General features: G+C 34.4%; 2 protein-coding genes across 2 annotated transcripts in view; one reads left to right on the top strand and one right to left on the bottom strand.

The window, feature by feature from the left end:
* LOC129224407 (elongation of very long chain fatty acids protein 7-like) overlaps nucleotides 1-5,310 on the top strand; it is an 88,591-nt gene extending 83,281 nt beyond the window's left edge. Inside the window, exon 8 of the mRNA XM_054858856.1 lies at nucleotides 4,048-5,310. Coding sequence (XP_054714831.1) covers nucleotides 4,048-4,305 — 258 coding nt within the window. The 3' untranslated portion in view covers nucleotides 4,306-5,310. The remainder of the gene's footprint in view (nucleotides 1-4,047) is intronic.
* A 12,357-nt stretch (nucleotides 5,311-17,667) lies between these two features.
* The window catches only part of LOC129225217 (transcription elongation factor SPT5-like), an 82,655-nt gene continuing 81,497 nt past the window's right edge, over nucleotides 17,668-18,825 (bottom strand). The window contains exon 27 of the mRNA XM_054859786.1: nucleotides 17,668-17,895. Within this exon, the coding sequence (XP_054715761.1) occupies nucleotides 17,758-17,895 (138 nt within the window). The 3' untranslated portion in view covers nucleotides 17,668-17,757. The remainder of the gene's footprint in view (nucleotides 17,896-18,825) is intronic.

The following is an 18,825-nucleotide window of genomic DNA, read 5'->3' as shown; positions in this document are numbered from 1 at the left end:
CCGCCGCCGGTGGACGGTGGTGCTGCAGGCCTGGTCCAAGCTGAAAAAGGAACCGGAACATCAAGGACTGTCAAGTGAGAACAATAAGCAATCGTGATTGCTCAAAAAAAAAAAAAAAAAACGACCTTGTGCCACCAATTTTAGAAATTGGTTTCAAAACAATCCTCCAACAATAAAACTGCCGCCCGTCTTGACTAGTGGTTAGAGAATTCTGACTGCGATGGAGAGTTCCCGGGTTCGAATGCCGGCTTGGTGATGGACGTACTTTTACTCTCCTGTCCTTGTCTTTTTTTTTTTTTTTGCGTGAATGTGTTGTGCTGTGAATGGTTGCCTACCCTACAAACGGGCCCTTATGGCATGTGTGTACTGTAGAAGTCGGACTTCACACCAAATTACGGTTCAGTTGGAAAAGTGAACCAGCGCACCCTAAATTTCCCGCACAGTTGGCACGCGACGACAACAACAATAAGACTAAGTAAATTACTTGTCCTCTCGTCCTGTGTGACATATAACTCAGGGAAAACTACCAGGAAGGAGCAAGTTTCTAGAAATTTTATTCCTTTGAAAACGGGAGGCAAGGGGTATTGTTAAACAGCAAAAAAAAAGCTTAGTGAGTTTTACTTTAGAGTCACTGAGAACAGTCATTTTGTCGGGCTTCTTTATACTGTAAAGGGGCTAGTTTGTACTATAAAAGGGCTACTTTATACTGTAAAGGGGCTACTTTATACCCCAGTACTGGGGGCTGGGTTTAAAATGTTAAAATTATTTTCGTTCTTAAAGGTATGCATTAACATACATAATCATTAAAATTTGTAAAACGTGTAACCAAAACAAGTCGTACAGTAAAATGTTCTACAATATCAATGTATAAAAATCTGTAAACTCTGATTTACATCGCTTGCTCCTTTTTATAACTCAGTCGAGACCTCTGTATCTCGAAACCTCCTCAACACGAATTTTCTTCTGTCCCGTGAAATTTGAGATAGAGGTTTGACAACAGCATCGCGATCCACTGTTTGAGAGCCACTGAATTTCGATATTTACTAAATTCAGGAAAAGAAACTGAAGGTTAGCACAAAAGAATGCCATATTTTTAACATTTACATTTATGAAACTATTGTAACTATACATTATGAAACTATATGTACTAATATAAATTTTTTCAATTCGGTCATTCTTCCACTCTTTTACGCTAACCCTCTAAAACACAAGCAGTTTCTAGTTTTCTTCTTGACAAAATTGACACAGCCAGAGGGGAGGTTCTGGGTTTAAAATCCTAGGTTTAAGACATATTGTCTATCCTAAAACAAAGTAGATTACAAACATATAAGGCCGGCTAATGATGACCAAAATCCCCACCCAGACAGGGGCGTCACAGAGGGAGAAAGGGGACACCTATTGGTCGGGGCCCGAGCATGAAGGGGGCCCAAAATTTTTAGAACTAGGCATGAACCTAAATAGTAATTTATGGCTGCGTTACTGCTTGTCTAGGTCACAAGTGGGATCAGCTAAGCTGCACATATAATGTTTAAAACGAGCTGATGTGTGCATCACATGACTTCCTTTTACGCCAATTTAATGATAATGATAGTGCCTTGGAGTAAGCAAAAAAACACTTAAAATATTTTTGCCCCAAGTTTGTTGCGAACTGAAGCAAAAAACCGTTTTATACAGATTGTTTTCCGAATATTGGACATTGTAAGTGGTTCAATGGTTAACTCTCGAAATATCACCAAAGTGGCCGAAATGAAACTAAATTTATAAAAGAAAAAGACCGCCAAATTTTGTATCGCCAAACTGGCGAAAAAACTTGGCAACCAAAAGCTTGGCGATATGTCGCCAAGTGTTTGCCAAATTATAACACCACTTGAGTTTGCACTGAAATTAACAATGATTTCCCCCCAAAAAGGTGTAAAAGACCCCCTTAGGAACATCTGAATACAACCAAAAAAGAGGAGCACAACTAGATCCCACTAGGAGTCTACGTACCAAATTTCAACTTTCTAGGACATAACGTTTTTAAGTTATGCGAGATACATACGCACATACACACATGCATACGTACATACAGACGTCACGAGAAAAAATCGTTGTAACTACTTCGGGGATCGTCAAAATGGATATTTCGGGTGTCTATACGTTCTTAGACATACATCCACGTGTGGTCGGGTTGAAAAAAAAAAAAAAAAAAACTCAACATTCATTCGGGGGCGAGCAAAATGGAAATTAAGGCCCATTTTTGGGTCAAAATGTTTTCGTGAATACAATACTTCCTTTACTTTGTAAAAGGAAGTAAAAAGATGCGTCTTTGGGGAAAAAAAGAGTTCGCATTTTCAGTTGTGGTTTACGATGCAAACAAAAAAGTTATTTTATTCAACAGAATACACCTTCAGGGTTAGTTGCATGGATCGTGGCTCGATGCCACAGGGTGCGAAGAGGCCTCGCTGCGGATTTCCCCACCTTCACCAGAGGCGAAGGACGGGGAGCCTGCCCGATCCTCTGCCCTTCCCGCCCCTCTCGGAACCGCGAGAGGGCAAGGCCGGCCCTCGCAGGTCCGGTTTGGAATGGGTGCCGATGCGTGGGAATTTCTCCCACCGCAATGAAATTACGGGCACGAGAAAGCAGAATTTCAAGGAAACAATAAACACATCTCATTTTCGCATAAACGATTCCTTACTCGATTTCGTAGATAACAAAACAGGAAGGCAATTCGTTGCTTTGATATCAAACAACACTATCTGGAGGAATACTGGTTTTCAGACGATGTACTTATTAGCACTAGTTTTATAGTGTTTGCTGTTATAAAACGGAAGCAACGCTCCTAAAAAGCACTGCACAGTTATCCAACATTAAGAAATCATAATTTTCAAAACCATTTAAAATGAATTATTCACCTGTCAAAGCGATTCTGTTATTTAGGGTCACTTTGAGTAATAGGGGGTAAAATAGCAAAACACTTTATTTAAATAAAAGTAGTGAAATTTAAATGGGGAGGGGCAAGGGCAGCAACTATTGCATGCAATTGATGGCGACACCGAGAAATTTTTCCCCGTGGAAATACATGGAGTTGTAGGAAAAAGTTGCAGGTGGTTGCTCCGAGTAATAGGACCATAATGAGACCATTACGGTGACAAATGTTCCACCATTTCGAAAGAATTTAAATTCTGTGTTTCTAATAATAAAAAATGTAACTGAATTTTCGTGTCTCACTGCACCCACTCTTCTCCTATATGAAGTGGTTACCACTTTTAAGGATCGTTATTGCAGCTTTGAAAATTTCCAAAGTTACATTTCCTTGGTACAATGGAGGTAAAGTTTAAAAAAAAAAAAAAAACAGAAGTAATAGGACGCAAGTGGTATCATAAATTATAACCTCTAACGATCCGGTGCTCAGATGACCATCAGATATTTATCACCCGAAAATTACACCATTAGAAAACTGTCCTTTATGATTTAGTAAAAAGTTCATTTGTTTTTAAAATTGGAACATTTACAATAAGAAGTACTTAATTTTTTAAGCAGTACAATATCCTCTTATTGCTTTTCGCTGGGACAAATAAATTTGCTTTGAAGGAGGAGGAATCGAACATATTGTTTTTTAAAACGGATTTATCTGTTTTAAAAAGTATGGAGTGCTTTATCGGAAATCAGCGAAACTAAAAAGTAAATTTCTTTTAAAAGCTTTTCCACGCAGCAGTACACAATCGTAAGCCTGTATAAAAACAGTAAATGCTTTAAATGCTTATAGGGCCCGATTCAGGGGGAATTAGGCCAAACATTTTTTCGAAGTCCTCTGTAGCCAAACCTTATAAACAGAAACAGGCACAGGAAACCAAAAATGTTGATTTTAGGGATGTTGCAGCGCTCAATCACTATCTCAAAACATTTGTTAGGGTGAGCAGATGGTCCCACACTTTAAGCATGGAGAAGAAAAAGAAAACCTTCATTTTTTCTTAAATAATTTTAAGTCATTTGGGAGCTCCTAAAAATCGGGGGCCGCAGGGCATAGACTCATTAGCGGATTTATCCCTTTCTTTTGTGTTACAGGTGCAATTTGTGGTGGCGTTCGCCCACGGGTTGGTGCCCCTGTTCCACGACTGCGGCTATCAGAAGGGTTTCGCGTACGCCATCATGTTCCACGCCCTCCTTTTCATGGTGATGTTCATTAACTTCTACAGGAACACTTACCACAAGAAGCAGAAACGATTGCAAGACGACAACTGCAACATTACCACCGAAAAGCATCAGGACGGCCATGAAAGCTTGAGGAAGAGACAGGTAGCCAACGGGACAAGACGGGGTTGAGGCGTGGTCATGCTTGAGTCAATAAGGACACAATCTCGAACAACTCATATGCATGTACGAAAAATGATCAAAAATTCTTTGTACTACAATTGGAATAAAATAAATTATTAAAGTAAATAAAGCACTCAGGCTAAAAGTTACCGTTCCTTAGCTGGAACAAGGCAGAACTACAAGCAAATATCAAACAGCTCATTTCGACATCCATCCGGAGGCAGGAACGAGCTGTCTGGTATATTCTTGTAAATAAAGCAATTTTTTCATCTTTTGACAGTAGGTGCTTCATTTACTTTAATTATTTATATAATTCCCTTTCATATGGACTTCAAAATCGTGATTCATAAAACAGAATGTGCAATCATGACGTGTAAAGAAAGAGCACTGCAACGTACAATCAAACCTCATCATAATGAACAACAGACTATTGGAAATGGTCGATTACAGACAAATTTTCGAAAAGCTTTATTGTACTCCACTTACTTACTACATTTAATTTCTAAAAGATTTTCATTTGTATGATTTATTAGTAGAAATTTTGCTATTATGCTCTATGATTATTTTCCCCCCTGTCTTTCTAGCCTGACACTAGGTTATCTTAGAAAGTTATCCAAACGAGTACATTTCTTTACATCCAAAAAACCCTGAAATGATTTACTGATGGATATGTGAGGTACGGGAAGAAGAAAATTCACGGTCATAATTTTATTTTATTCTAAGATTCGAGATAGGAAAAAAAAAACCACGGAGGAAATATTCTTCAGAAAAAGAATAAAATTTCAAAGATTTTCCGTTCACTGTAATTGAAATTCACGAATCTTGGAGTCTTACGCGTTAAAAAATTCACTTCTTGAATAGAAGTCCATAATATCCGATGTTCACTAAACTGAGGTTTGATTGTCACAGAGCACAAGGAAAGAGCTCTGGAGAGCTTCTCGCCTAAAGTGATCATGGATTGTAGTAACTTGATTGTTACAGAGAGATCTTGTATTAAATGTTTGTATTAAAAAATGTTAAACCTACAAATGTCTTTTTTATTAAATAGAAAGTCCCTCGTCAAGGTATGACGGGGGAAAATTGCTTCTACATTTGAACGAAGCAATTGTCTCTTAGGTAATATTTTGATAATTTGAAATTTTAACCATAACTCCAGTTAATGGACCCTAAAATCCACTTGATAGCGTTCATTGTTGACCATTTTAGTTAAGTTCTTGCACTTCAAATTCAAGTCAAAATTGTAGATGAAGTAAAACAAGGGGAAGTTCTTCAGAACTGAGATTGATGGTACACATATTATTTCAGTCGTAGATCAGCTGCGTTTATGCTTTCAGTTCATGGCAAAATATAGGTCAGGTTATTTAATGAGCAAAGAAGACAATATAATAAATTATTATAAATAAAGAAGACAATAAAAGCACTTGGGAGAAGGGCACATCTGGAGAGAGAGAGAAAACTCGAAAAGCTAGTCGTTGCAACCTCAAAAATTGTTGGATGCCCATTTTGGGGCAACAAATTTGAGAGGAGAGAGGAACAATATCGTGGATTGATAACCAAATTAGAAAAGGATAACCGTAAAATTCAGCATGTACTCAGCAGGTTGTGACAGATTCAACTAAAATGATGTAAAGTGGCAACTTACAGTTGGCAAGATATTTCTTAGGTCTTCTGCAAATTATCGCTACTTTCATCTCAGAATCATATATGGGAGAGCAGTGTAGATTGCAACAAACCATGATTCTGAAACAATATAAAAACAAATTTGACTTATCAGGGACTCCTGCCTGTTATGATTTTTCTGCTGAAGTTCTATAGGTTTTGACTTAGTATCACCAAAGTAATTTTTCACCAAAGATCTTCATCTGAATATTGTCTACTTAATAAAACCATTTGGGTTTTCATACCCTCAAACTTTTCCACCAGTCTTTGTCACAAGTTTTACAAATCTCTCTACTGACTGAGTATGGCACGGAAATTTCACCTTTTCGTCGAAATTCAAAAAACCCCGAGCACAGAAATTATTTCAACATGTGATCTAGAATTAGCCGTTAAGAATCCCAGACCTCTCAGTTATTTTCAACGTTTAACTGTGCTAACTAGGTGTTAGGACTTTATGTTTCTCAAATTAGTGCGATAAGCGTAATGCAGATACTGGAAAATTTATAGTAAAGACCTACGCTTCCGTTTGGTTTGATATTAAGATGCATTACACCGTGAAAGACGGTCCGGAGCATGTACTAAAGGTCGTTCAAACAACAAGACATTTACCAAACAACATTAAAAGAAATCCTTGAACCCGTCATTCAAATAAAAACCCTTTCTTTTGTCATCCATAGAATATGATGTGGCGATAATATTGGGCTACACACAGCACATTCGAGAATTTGGCTACAGAAGAATACTGAAAGTCTGAAATGAGCCGCCAGTAGTACATCACGTTCGATTCTTCAAGCTTTCATTAATTAATTTTCAAACCACAGATTATTCTGCACTTATTGATCGGCTTAAGTGTAAACTGGACTACCATTGTTGTCAAATATGGCAACAGAAGACTCTGAACTTCATTGAAAGTCAAAGCCCTGCCATAGCTTGAATATTTGATACCACACTGAATCGGTAGAAATAGTATGTGCAAAACTTGTGACAGAGGCTGTGAGAAACTGTTGCAAGTAGGAGAACCCAGAAGGTTTTCCCAGTAAATAACAATCAAACCAAGAACATCTGATACGAAGTCTGAATTTAAAGAACTTCAGCATAATGAATTGGTTTATTGGGTAGGGGTCAGGGGATGGTCCATTGCCCCCCACCACGGCTTTTAGAAATAAATGTATTTATATTTGGGGGGACGTGATTTTTGCTGTTTTCCGTTGAAACTTCCATTGAATTTGCACCTTCACCTTTCGACCCCCCCCCCCTTCAGGAAAAATTTGAAATGACAGGCCTGCACGTGGTAAGTCCTGAGCCATTTCAGCATAAGAGAAATGTATGTAAAACATTAAAACGGATGTTTAATAGTATATTTTTATTGCTTTATGCCAGCTTAAGAATTTTTGAAATAATATAACTTTTACTTCAAAAATGGTATTTTATGGCTTTCTGCGCCAATTCAAATGATCAATAATGTGTCCCCTAAGTTTTTTCTATGCATTTCGGTAATAACAATTTTTTTTTTTTAATTAGAAATAAAGTAAATTATTTTTGAAAAAACTATACGTCTTTAAAAATTGCCGATTTTTTCTCAATTCTTGCGCGTTTTTAAAAGAGTTATTTAATTTTTTTAATTATTTTCACGTTATTAGGATGCCTTTAATGTAATAATTAACATGTTTGTACCAGAATGCAGTATTAAAAATTCTTTCACGGGTGACTAAAATATAAATTTATACTGAAATTAAAATAAAAAATTTTATATGAAAACTATAACTCCCTTTACTTAGTATTAAAAAGTAAAACAGCAAAGGTCCTTTTCTTTCGAAAACATCTGCCAATTCCATCGGCTTATCGATGTTTTTTAAGGCCAATGGGCTGATGTCAGGGATGCAAAAAAGCCAGGCCGGCTGGCTTTTATTAAAAAAGCCGGTCTTTTTTGGCCTTTTTTTTAAAAAGCCGGCCTTTTTTGGCTTTTATAAATAATGTATTATATTCTTGTATTCTTAATAATAATAATCTCTGTACATTTTAACAAGCTAACAAATGTCAATTTAAGTAATAAAACAATATGTTAGCTGAAAGTGAAATGATAAAAGGGATATACAAACAAAAACGGCAAATCATTTCTGACAAAACCCTTTTGCTTTTGTTGAATGATCCTCCAACTAAGCTGATGTTTTTAAGACTGAAAATAGCTTCTTTGTAATCTTAAAACACCGGTATGCAATAATTTGCCACATTTTATGCCGTATTAATGTTGTTTTTTTAATCAATCTTGATGTGTATTCCTAAAACAGAACTAAATTCTGCATTCATTGAATATCATATTTTAGATTTCTGCTGCTGTGTATTAGCAACTTAACATATGTGAAAACAAAAACTAAATGACACAATAAGTGGTTTACACCTAAATAAATCTATCTTTTCTCCCCATGTTAAAATCAGACATACCTGTTTTAAATACTTCCTTCTTCTCATTAACAAATACTTCCAAAACACTCAAAAAAAAAAAAATTAAATACCAGTTCCCGCTACTGACTACCTGAAGTAAAAAATTTAAAAGACTTAGTACAGTGTTCAGTTGGCTCAGTTTTAAGCACAGAGACAGAGGCAACTATTTATGTTATATACCTATTAACAATTATAGATCTATATCATTCCAGAAGAATTTAAATTCATTCATCAATATGGTCTTGCTGGTCTTTATATTTTCTTATATAGAAAACTATTTTTTCTAAAAATGTTTTTTACTTTTCTTCAAAAAATAAGAAACAGTTTTGGTGATTAAAAGAAAAGCTGTAAGTGCATTGTTATTTAAAGTATGAATCAAATGACTGGTATGAAAGCAGCAGCCATGTGATATTTTGAATTCAACTAAAATTTATTTAAAATCATTTAAATTCCGTTGAACTAGACTAATTTCTTAATATAAAGCAAGTTTTTTTTTTTGTACTGAACAACGCTATTTAACAACTGCCAAATTTTTATTCTTGTAACGTGGAATCTGATTTAATACAGTAGTAATTGCATTAAGAATACAAAGATAATTTCGATTTTGATTAAATTGCAATAAAAATACCCCAAAAAATTATTGCTCTTAAAATAGCCGGCTTTTTCTAACAAAAGCAGGCTTTTTTTAAGCGGTTTAAACCAAAAAAACTGGCCAGTCTTTTTTGGCCCGGCCAAAATCGAACAGCCCTGGCCGATGTTCCCTCCAAGTTAGCATCGACCGCCGATGCCTAAATTGTTGAACCATCAGCGTTGATGCACCGGTCGAGTCCTAAAATTTTCAATCTTTGTTAATATCTCATATTCAAAACTTTCCTCTTTCTTAATAGTTTTTTTTTTATAGAATGTGGAAATATTTATTTTTTAAGTGTACGTTTATAATTTACGGGGTTATGGAGTCAAACTGGTTGCCATGAGCTCTGAAAATTTAGGCTTCGCATAAGCAACAACTTCCATTTTCAATAGCAAAGCAACTGCTTTCAATTCGGAACTCCAGCGCTTGAATACGCTACCTTGCGGTGATTTATAAAACTGCGTCTGCACCTAAAACATTGCCACGTTGCGCATCACGTGTGTCTGTTGACGTAAACACAGGCAGTTTGTTCTGAGTATTTATTAACGCCATCGATGTGTCTTAGTTTGCTTTCAGCTACAGAAATTAATTCGTCCCTTAGTAGTATTCTCGAGCTTCTCAAAATAATGTTAGTTTTTCTTATTTCTTTCAAAAAAGTATTAAATGGTGGAAGCGTAAACAAGAAAAGTCTGGATTAACAAAATTGGATAACGTAATACCAGGTAAAATTTTTTATTGTTTTGTATGAATTTGTAAGAATATGAGTTTTTTTTAATCTTAAATTAATTTAACTAATCATATTTTACAGCAGCATTTAGTTGGAATGGACAGTATGCAAAATATTTTCCTGAATTTATTATCGTAGAACAAAATGAAAAATGTTTAACCGAGAAAGAATTTACTTTATTCCTTTTATTCTCAGCTGAAAGGTTTCGCCAAATTTGTTTAGGGTTATAGTAGTTTTAGTATTGTGCAAGCAAAGTAGCCTTGGCGAGTTTTCGTATTTTTAGTTAAACCATTTTTAATTTTTATCATGAGTGGAATAAAATGATAGTAAGATTACAGAATTCGATAAGCAAAAAGAAATAATGGTCAATCAACTGAAAAGAAAACTACCACCATATATAAACTGTGAGTACACATTTTATTTATTTTGTTCTGAGTGAATTTGAATCAGTTTTTCAATTCGATGGAAAAAAAAAACGAACTTAACAACATTGACTGGACACTTTTCCTTAACCTAATTCCACATAAATGATTTAAATAACCTTTGTTACTACAGTATCCTACTGAAATAGACAGTATGCAAATAAATTTTCTTGAAAATATTTATCGCAGAACAGATTGAAAAATCCAGAAAGAACGTTAAGAATTTGAACAATAAAAAATAAAAGTTCGCCAAAAATCTGTTTATAGGCTTATGGTTTTAAAATTATGTGAAAGAATGTATCTTGACAAGATTTCGCATATCAGGTAAATCATTTCCATGACGAATGAATTAAATGCATGATTTCTTTGGATATCCAATCATATAGTCATAGAAATAAATTATCTAGTGTTAAACGTTACTCTTGACAGTCTGCCACGTATGTGCACTATGTGACAAAAATGTCAACAAATGCTGGAAATGTCACGAAACTGAACTTAATATGTACTAATGTATAGAAAAAACGGTACAAAATGAAAATGCCGTTCGAAGCGAACCAAAAATTTATGAATTCCGAATTCAACATCGTGAAAATGGCTGCTTCAGAACAACTTACTGAGTGTTCTGCATCAATTGTTTACTTTCGTAATACGTTTTGATTTCTAATCTCTTTCTATATGGGTCAGAATAACCAAAAGACTTTGAAAAATCTTTTCAAATGAATAAAGCGAAAAAATCATACATAACAACAAAAATCACAACACTTTTAGCATTTTCTTCGTTACCACATGCGTTTGTTTTAGTTTTCAATTCCGCCATTAGACAGTGACTGCAGTGCCCCCTATAGTTCGTTGGAGTTGCGAATAGCAAGCAGTTTTTAAACTTCCATACTTTGCATTTCCTAATATACAGGGGCACCATATCCGTTTTAACCTGCAAGTCCTTTATTTTCAAAACCGTTAGTCCTAGATGTATACTTCCAATTGCAAAAATGTTCATAATCAGATGCAGAGTTGACATTGAAAGTTTGAAGAAAAAATAAAAATAAGTCAAAAAACAAAAAATTTAACTTTTTATATGGGCCCAGGTCCTCTAACGTATTTTTAAGGAAATAATCTCCATTCAAAAATATATCCAGTACAAAAAGTTTGAAATTAGTACGACGAATATTCACCAGTCACTGATAGTAGGGGGGCATACTACATTCCGTGGGAAATTTCCCCGTGAGGAAATTGTGAGACCAATTCTATTATGTTCCTTATGGCCTGTGTAACTATGCCTCACCGGGTGTTTAGCTTGAATTTGTGTCTGACAGCCTGTATGACGTCATCAATCCAAGATGGCGGCTGTAATGAGTTTTTGCAATTCTGACTCAATTTTTGGGTATTTTGTGATAATTTTCTGGTGAATTTTATTGATTAATATTCTATTACTTTTTTTATTATAAGTTGAAAGTAAAATACTTGATTTATTTGTTTATTAACTCATTTAAAAAAAAAAATCCGAAGTCTTCATTTTTGTCTTTGGCATTCAGAATAAGCTAGTTTAAAAGTACCTCGGATGAGTTTTTGCAGTTAAAAAATACTGTTAATTTTCAGGCTAAAATCATTAAACATTAGTACAGTCAAACCTCGTTAATTCGGACACGCTTATAGCGAATTACTGTTAAAGCGAACTATATTTGCGATCCCCCATTTTACTGTACTTACACTTAAACTATTTTTTTCAAGTAAAACGAGCTACTGTTGAGACAAATTCACTTTTAAAGTCCATTTGAGTTCATTTTAACAAGGTTCGACTGTAGAATCGTTTAACAGAATTCCTTATAACCTGTATAATTATGCCTTAGGAGCTTTTCTTGCATCTTTTAGAACGCACGTTTCATTTCATCAACGTAGCTTACGTTCATGCAGAAACTGGTACATGTAACTAAATATATTTTAGGGGAAAATTTACCAACAGTAATCACCATGGATATTGGATTATACAAACCAGTTTTAAAACTTGCCCTGTCAAACAAAACTTGTACAGGTCTTGACAACAATTTGACTGAGTTATACAGTAAATCTGTGGTGTCAAAAATTCTTGCAGAAAAGTGTGTTATACGGGCTACAGAAGCACATTCTACATTAAGGGTTGCACAATTTAAATGTTACCTCGATGCTTTTTATACACACAATGAAGAAATGAAACTTCAATGTGATGATAGAGTGCAAATTCAAGAAAAAAAAGTATGGTAAAACAAATGAACTTTCCTCAAATATAATGCAAATATTACTAGATTCTAAAATACATGAAAAAATGAAAGATTTGAGGACATAGAATCAATTGGAAGACCAACATTTAAACTTGCTTTGTTATACATTCCATATAATGGGTATTGGATACCATGTTACTTTTATACGGTCTGTTAGATCAGGAAATTGGGAATTACACATTTCTTCATTCGATGGTTTCGTTCCCTATTTCTTTGCTTTGAATTTAACAAATTATGCAAGTATGATATCATGGTACTTGACTAATATGAAGTGTCTTAAAGTAAAGCAACAAAATCTTAGGAATGAATTCATGGAAGGCAATTGGGCTGTTAAAAAGTCTTTTGTACTGTTTTGTGCTTTAGGGTCAGATGAAGCTTTGGAGCAAGAGAAAAGGAGTATGAAAGTAATTGGTAGAATAGTAAATACATAACTCAATAGAAAAAATAGTTTAGCGTTAAAGAGTAAGCATTATCATTTGACAGGTTCAAGAGGAAAGCGACTACATGAAGATGTGCAATATATATTTAGTGCCATCAGAGTATGAATAAGTATAAGTCCTATAATATATGAAGGAAGTGAGTGAACTTATTAACACAACAAAGTCTGAATATAATGAAGCCATACAAACAGATGTATTTAAGGCATTTTAAACAAAGGGCGTGACATGTACGCCACTTTCAAACGAGAGAGTATTAAAACTGAAAACACGAATTTCTGGGCCCCAATGAAGAAAGAAAAGCTAAATTTATGTAAAAATAGCACGAAGAATGTTGCAACAAATATAGCTGGCACTGTTCTACAGCTAAAGTCAATCGTTATTTAAACTTCTGCTAGCTGTTTCGAGGAGTCGAGCAGATATTGATTTGAAAACAGCATATGAATTTTAGGCTGTTCCACAGTCTACGTTTAATCTGGATGATAGATAAAATTGTTACAAAACAAATCAAAGTTAATGAAGGTTTTAGAAGAATGTGGCTCAGAAAAATTAGACAGCAGCATCGAAGATTCTTTGCCAAACCCAATGAAAGACTCAAGCATACCGAAGAAAAAGAACAGAGAATCTTACAGTGTTGCTGTTCTTTATGGAATGGCACAGCTACAATCATAGAAGAAAAAAAGCAAGTGAAAATATGAAATGATTTAGCTGCAGAATTTAATAATAAGATCAAGGAAATTCTTTTAAATTATGATGAAGCACACTTAGTGTTTGACACATACATTGAAAACTCGGCTAAAATCTGCCTATCTGCCATGCGGAAAAAAGAAGTAAATTAACACCCATTGAGTTCAAAATAACCGATTGTACTAATATTAAAAACGTACAAGACCCTACTTTCTCATGTAAAAACAAAGGATAACTTAACAGCTTATCTGGGGAATAAAGCGTTAATATATACATGCAGCATTTAAAAAAACCTAATCGTTAGCTGGAGAAATGAAGCTAAATCATCATTAAAAGGTGATGTGACTGCACAGCAAAGCAGTCATGGAGAGGCAAAATAGTACTGTGCTATCTTCATACTTCAAGAGAAAGAGCAACCAGTACTCATACATATTCGCCTGACACCGATGTATTTTTGCTAGAATTGTTCTGGTCAAAATCATTTCACTGTACATGCACATTTTTGACTGGGGTAGGTAGCAACCGAAGAATGACCAGCATTATGACCGCATTAGGACTAGATAAAACAAGAGGAATATTATGACTTTATGCTCTGTCAGGAAGTAATATAACAAGCTCACTTGCTTAAAAGGGAAACCTTCTTTTTGGAAAATTAATAAGACGGCTGACAAAGATACTCTCGACGCTCTGACTCATCTGGGGGTCAACTGAAGAATTCGGTACAAATGATAAAACTGTTATTGGAAAGAGGCTTTATTTGTTCTGTATATGTGCCGTTGACAAAGATTTTTTGATACTAGAGATTTTCTTTGGTTCATCTTTTCCAAGCAGGAGACTCAAAATGAAAATTTGCCTCCTGCAAGAGCATCTTTGTCCCCTTACATTTTAAGAGCGCATTATCAGGTATTGGAACGGCATCTTGCTGACCAGCAGCACCCGAATTTAGCATCACCGTCAGACTTCGAATGGGAAGAGAAAGACAACTTCTATGTTCCAGTTATGTATACATTTTTTTGTGCTTCTGAGTCCATTTTAAAACTAGTTCAATGCAGTTGCGTTAAGGGAAAATGCATTGTTTCATGTAAATACAAATCTCAAAATATTTCATGCACTGAACTTTGAGTGTGAAGATGATGAGGATTTATGTGAAAATCATAGCCAACAAAGCGATATTGATAACGCTTCAGATGAAGATCTTTAAGTATGAACTGTTTGTTTACCTTTAAATCTATATTTTGAATTAAAAGCAGAGTTTAGATAATGAAATCAATCATTCATTACTTGAGAACATAAATAAAATTATCATTATACCCATTATTAAGTAACGGAAGTTGTAATTTTTTTCTGCATTGAAAGAAAAAAATGCTTCTTATAACCCCGAAACGCGTGTATGCAAATTATTTTACAGGTTTTTGGGAATAATAAATTTGATTTTATCGTACAAGCTTTCCAAAATGTTTTTTAATTGTTACTGTTTTCTAAAAATCTGCATCTAAACAAAAAAAAAACTAAATGAATAACTTATTTTAAATTGGCAATTAGCTTTCAAATTTGAAATATAATAGTATTAAAACATTAAATATATATAAGATAAGTTGAAAAAATGTCATAATATGCCTCAAAAATCAGTTAAAACCGAAAATTTTCATCAATATCTAGTGCAGCCGCCATCTTGGATTAATGACGTCACACAGGTCATCTGACACGAGTTCAAGCAAAACACCCGGTGAGGCATAGTTATATAGGCCATAAGGAATGTATTAGAATTGGTCTCACAATTTCTTCACGAAATTTCCCACGGAGGGTCTTTTTCCTTAAGTATGCCACTGGACTATGATATGAAACACAGCGTTTTGTGAGTTACACCACTTTTCACTCACTGTCAATAACATCTTTTGGGGGAAAATATAGCGGTTAACAAGTGTTAAAAAGTATTTGTGTTCATAGAGTGGTTTTTTAAACTATTCAAGATTTTGTAGTGTGCTTTGCGTATCACGGCATAACATTTGCATTTATTTTGAATAGCGATGAAAAATATAAATACCTTGTTTTTCTTACTTTGACAACCTGTGAATCTTCTGAAAGGGCAATAAGATCCAATCTCATCTTCGTATGGTCCCTTAAAACTTTGAACTGGAATATCTCCTTGCATTTTGGTTGAACAAATGTCAAGTTTTTTGTGTTAGTAATAGTTCTTAATGTAGATTATTTCCCTACAGATAAGTTAGGGGACTTAGGTCCCGTATAAAAAGTTACATTTTGTATTTTTTGATGATTTTTTATTTTTGCTTCAAACTTTCAATATCTTAACTCTGCATCTGATTTTGAACATTTTTGCAATTGGAAGTATACATCTAAGGACTAACCGTTGCGAAAATAAAGGTCTTGCAGGTTAAAACAGTACACACTGTATATGCAAGATTTACCTAAATAAAAATTTTCATTGAAATCTGTGACATGTCAGTCACAGCTGATTTGCTTATTTCACATGGAATGACCCATATACAGAAGAAAAGGATTTTTTTTTTTTTGCAAAATTAAAAACTTTAAGCCTTGCGCAACATACCTAAATATGTTTTGATTTGAATAAAACATTTTGTGTTATATTTGAGTCTGAAGAAGTTTTTATCAATTTGACATTTTGAATTTCTAAAAAAAGTTTTTCTCAATACACCCTACTGATTAAGAGACTCCACTGCAGAGTTGAAACTGCTGTCAAGGGCTCATTTCTTGAATATTTGTATGTTTATAATGCTGCTTATGTAGTCCGTTCAATATTCAGAAAGTTTATTTTTAATTCACATTGAGAGTATCATTAAAAATGATAGGCAGACCTAACGAATGCAAAATTGCACATTCTGCACTAGGGAGATAATAACAGATACCTCACATCTCCATTTAAAAAATATCCTGAATATTAAAATCCCAGATATTTTTAATAAAATGAAAGTACTGTATATACTCACGCATAAGACCAATCTCATGTGTTAGTCAACCTTATTTTTTTAGAAGGAAAATATGGCAAAAATAAAAAACCCCGAGTATGTAAAATGTGCCCCTACTTTTGAGAAAGAATTGGGAACATTATGCCAGACTTTTGAAAAGATGCATTCAAAAAGAAGGAAAATGAAATGAATGAACCTTCTTAGGATCGAAAATGCCCGATTTCATACTCTAGTACAAAAAGGTTTCATATCCGTGATCACAATTTTTGTAAAGGGTTTGCTTTCATGATTACGATTTTTTTTTAATTGTTGCTTTTATTTTGAATTAATATCAATAAAATTTTACATTGTAGCAATATTGCTTTTTTTTTTTTGAATGAGCACTGATTTCTACACAATTATCAGGATAATTCCCGAACACTGCATTTCTAGCATCTTTCGTACAGTCAATCTTTTACAGTCCTCATTTCACAGTCAGACCAAGTAAAATTATAGCAGAATGCACAAATATTTAGTTTTTTTAACGCTTGTTTAAAAGGGTTGGCCATCAGGATAATCAGATAAATATCAGGATAATCAGGTTTTCAAGTGTTCTTTCCCCCTCAAGAAATGTTCAGGACAAAATGCTCAGAAATTCCAACTCGCATATAAGTCGACCCCCCAACTTTTAACCATTGTTTGTACTATATTTTTCGACTTATACACGAATACATATGAGGCAGTGAGGAGCAGCGAGAAGGCATTTTCAAGTTTTGAGTAAAATGCATTTTAAGATAAGGTCTTAGGTAGGTTTTATTGAAAAGCTTTTCTGAATCATACTGTACAGCAGCACCTACCAGTCTGGTATGTCATCAAGTGATAGGAACGGGGGGGCTTTGGGTGTATGTCTTCAGCACCTACCAGTGCTACTAGTACTATCTCTTGTCCCAAGACAGAGGAGATGTTCCCCTACCATTTGTACTAGTTATCTCTCAATTTTTAATTTTACCACTTACATCCCTTTACTTCTCATTGTCTTATATGGTAGTTAAGTCTCCCACTAGTATTTTTACTTCTTTAAGATTCATTTATGGATGATACTCCATGACATATCTGCCATATTTGGGATTACGTAGCCCGATCGTTTGTATTTTTGTTTTGCAAACTTTCAATCACATTTGTTTAAGTAAGACAAATGTCAGTTTATTATAAAAACATATAATGTCCATTGATCATACACAACATAATTATTATCTCTCTACACGAATGACGCCAGCTCAGTTCTTCATTTTGCACAGGAATGTTAAGTTGAGCAGCCTGAAAACGTTGGGTCCGAATTTCACCACACCGTCCGGGTGATCCACGCTCAGCAGGACTCCCGTCTGCTCTCGATCGTCGCCCAAGATCACTTTCACCTGGAACGAACAAAAAGATATCCCACTTTTAGAATTCACGATTTTGGCAATTTAAGAACACAAAATAGGGTTAAATGCCCAATGGTGGATTACTTATAAAAATGCTTTTTCAATAGAAAAAGATATTAAAATAATATTTTGCACTTCTTAATTTACATAGCTAAATCATGTCAAAAGAGAGCCAGAAGTAGCCAAGTGGAAAGCAACAAACATTTCCACTTTCAATTTTTGAGAAACAAAATTTCTAGAGCCTACTTATGTTGTCTAAATGGGGCATAAAGAGTGAGCGGGAAGGCAGAGCCAATATCCGTCCATTTGTTTTTCTTTTGTGTGCCTAAGGACTAAACGATTGCTATATTTGGCTATTTATCAATATTTTTCAGTAATTTGGCATGTTTCAGAGAATATATTACCTCACTTATTCAAATCCCATATATTTTTCTAAAGCTTTTACTTAAGTTTATTAAAGTTGGGGAGATTAAAAATACGTTTTTTATACCGTGTGTGCCCCTGCAAGACTCCATTTTCTTAACCATTAGTCCTGGATACATACTTCAAACTGCAAAAATAGGCAAAATGATATTCAGAGTTAAAATACTAAAAGTTTAAAGCCGAAAAAGAAAAGTGAAAAACTATGAAATCTTAACTTTTTAGAACCTTTCTGGAGCCCTAAAATTACTTAGGAAAACCACAAGCATAAAAAACAAAAATAACAAAAAAAAAAAAAAATCAACATTAATAAGACTAACATTCACCAAGATGAAACGCTGTGTTTCCTGACTTATAACACTTTTCACTCCTGGTCTTCAGGGGTCATATAGCAGCTTAATTTATGTCCCCCCCCCCCCCCCACCCTCAAATTGTAGGAGCTTTTGTGGATTTTTTACATATCAAAAAGCAACATTACTTTATCTTTAACAAATGCAATGA

This window comes from Uloborus diversus, chromosome 6 (genome assembly GCF_026930045.1).
Source record: "Uloborus diversus isolate 005 chromosome 6, Udiv.v.3.1, whole genome shotgun sequence".
Lineage (NCBI taxonomy): Eukaryota > Metazoa > Arthropoda > Arachnida > Araneae > Uloboridae > Uloborus > Uloborus diversus.
This window is presented reverse-complemented; position numbering and strand designations above follow the sequence as displayed.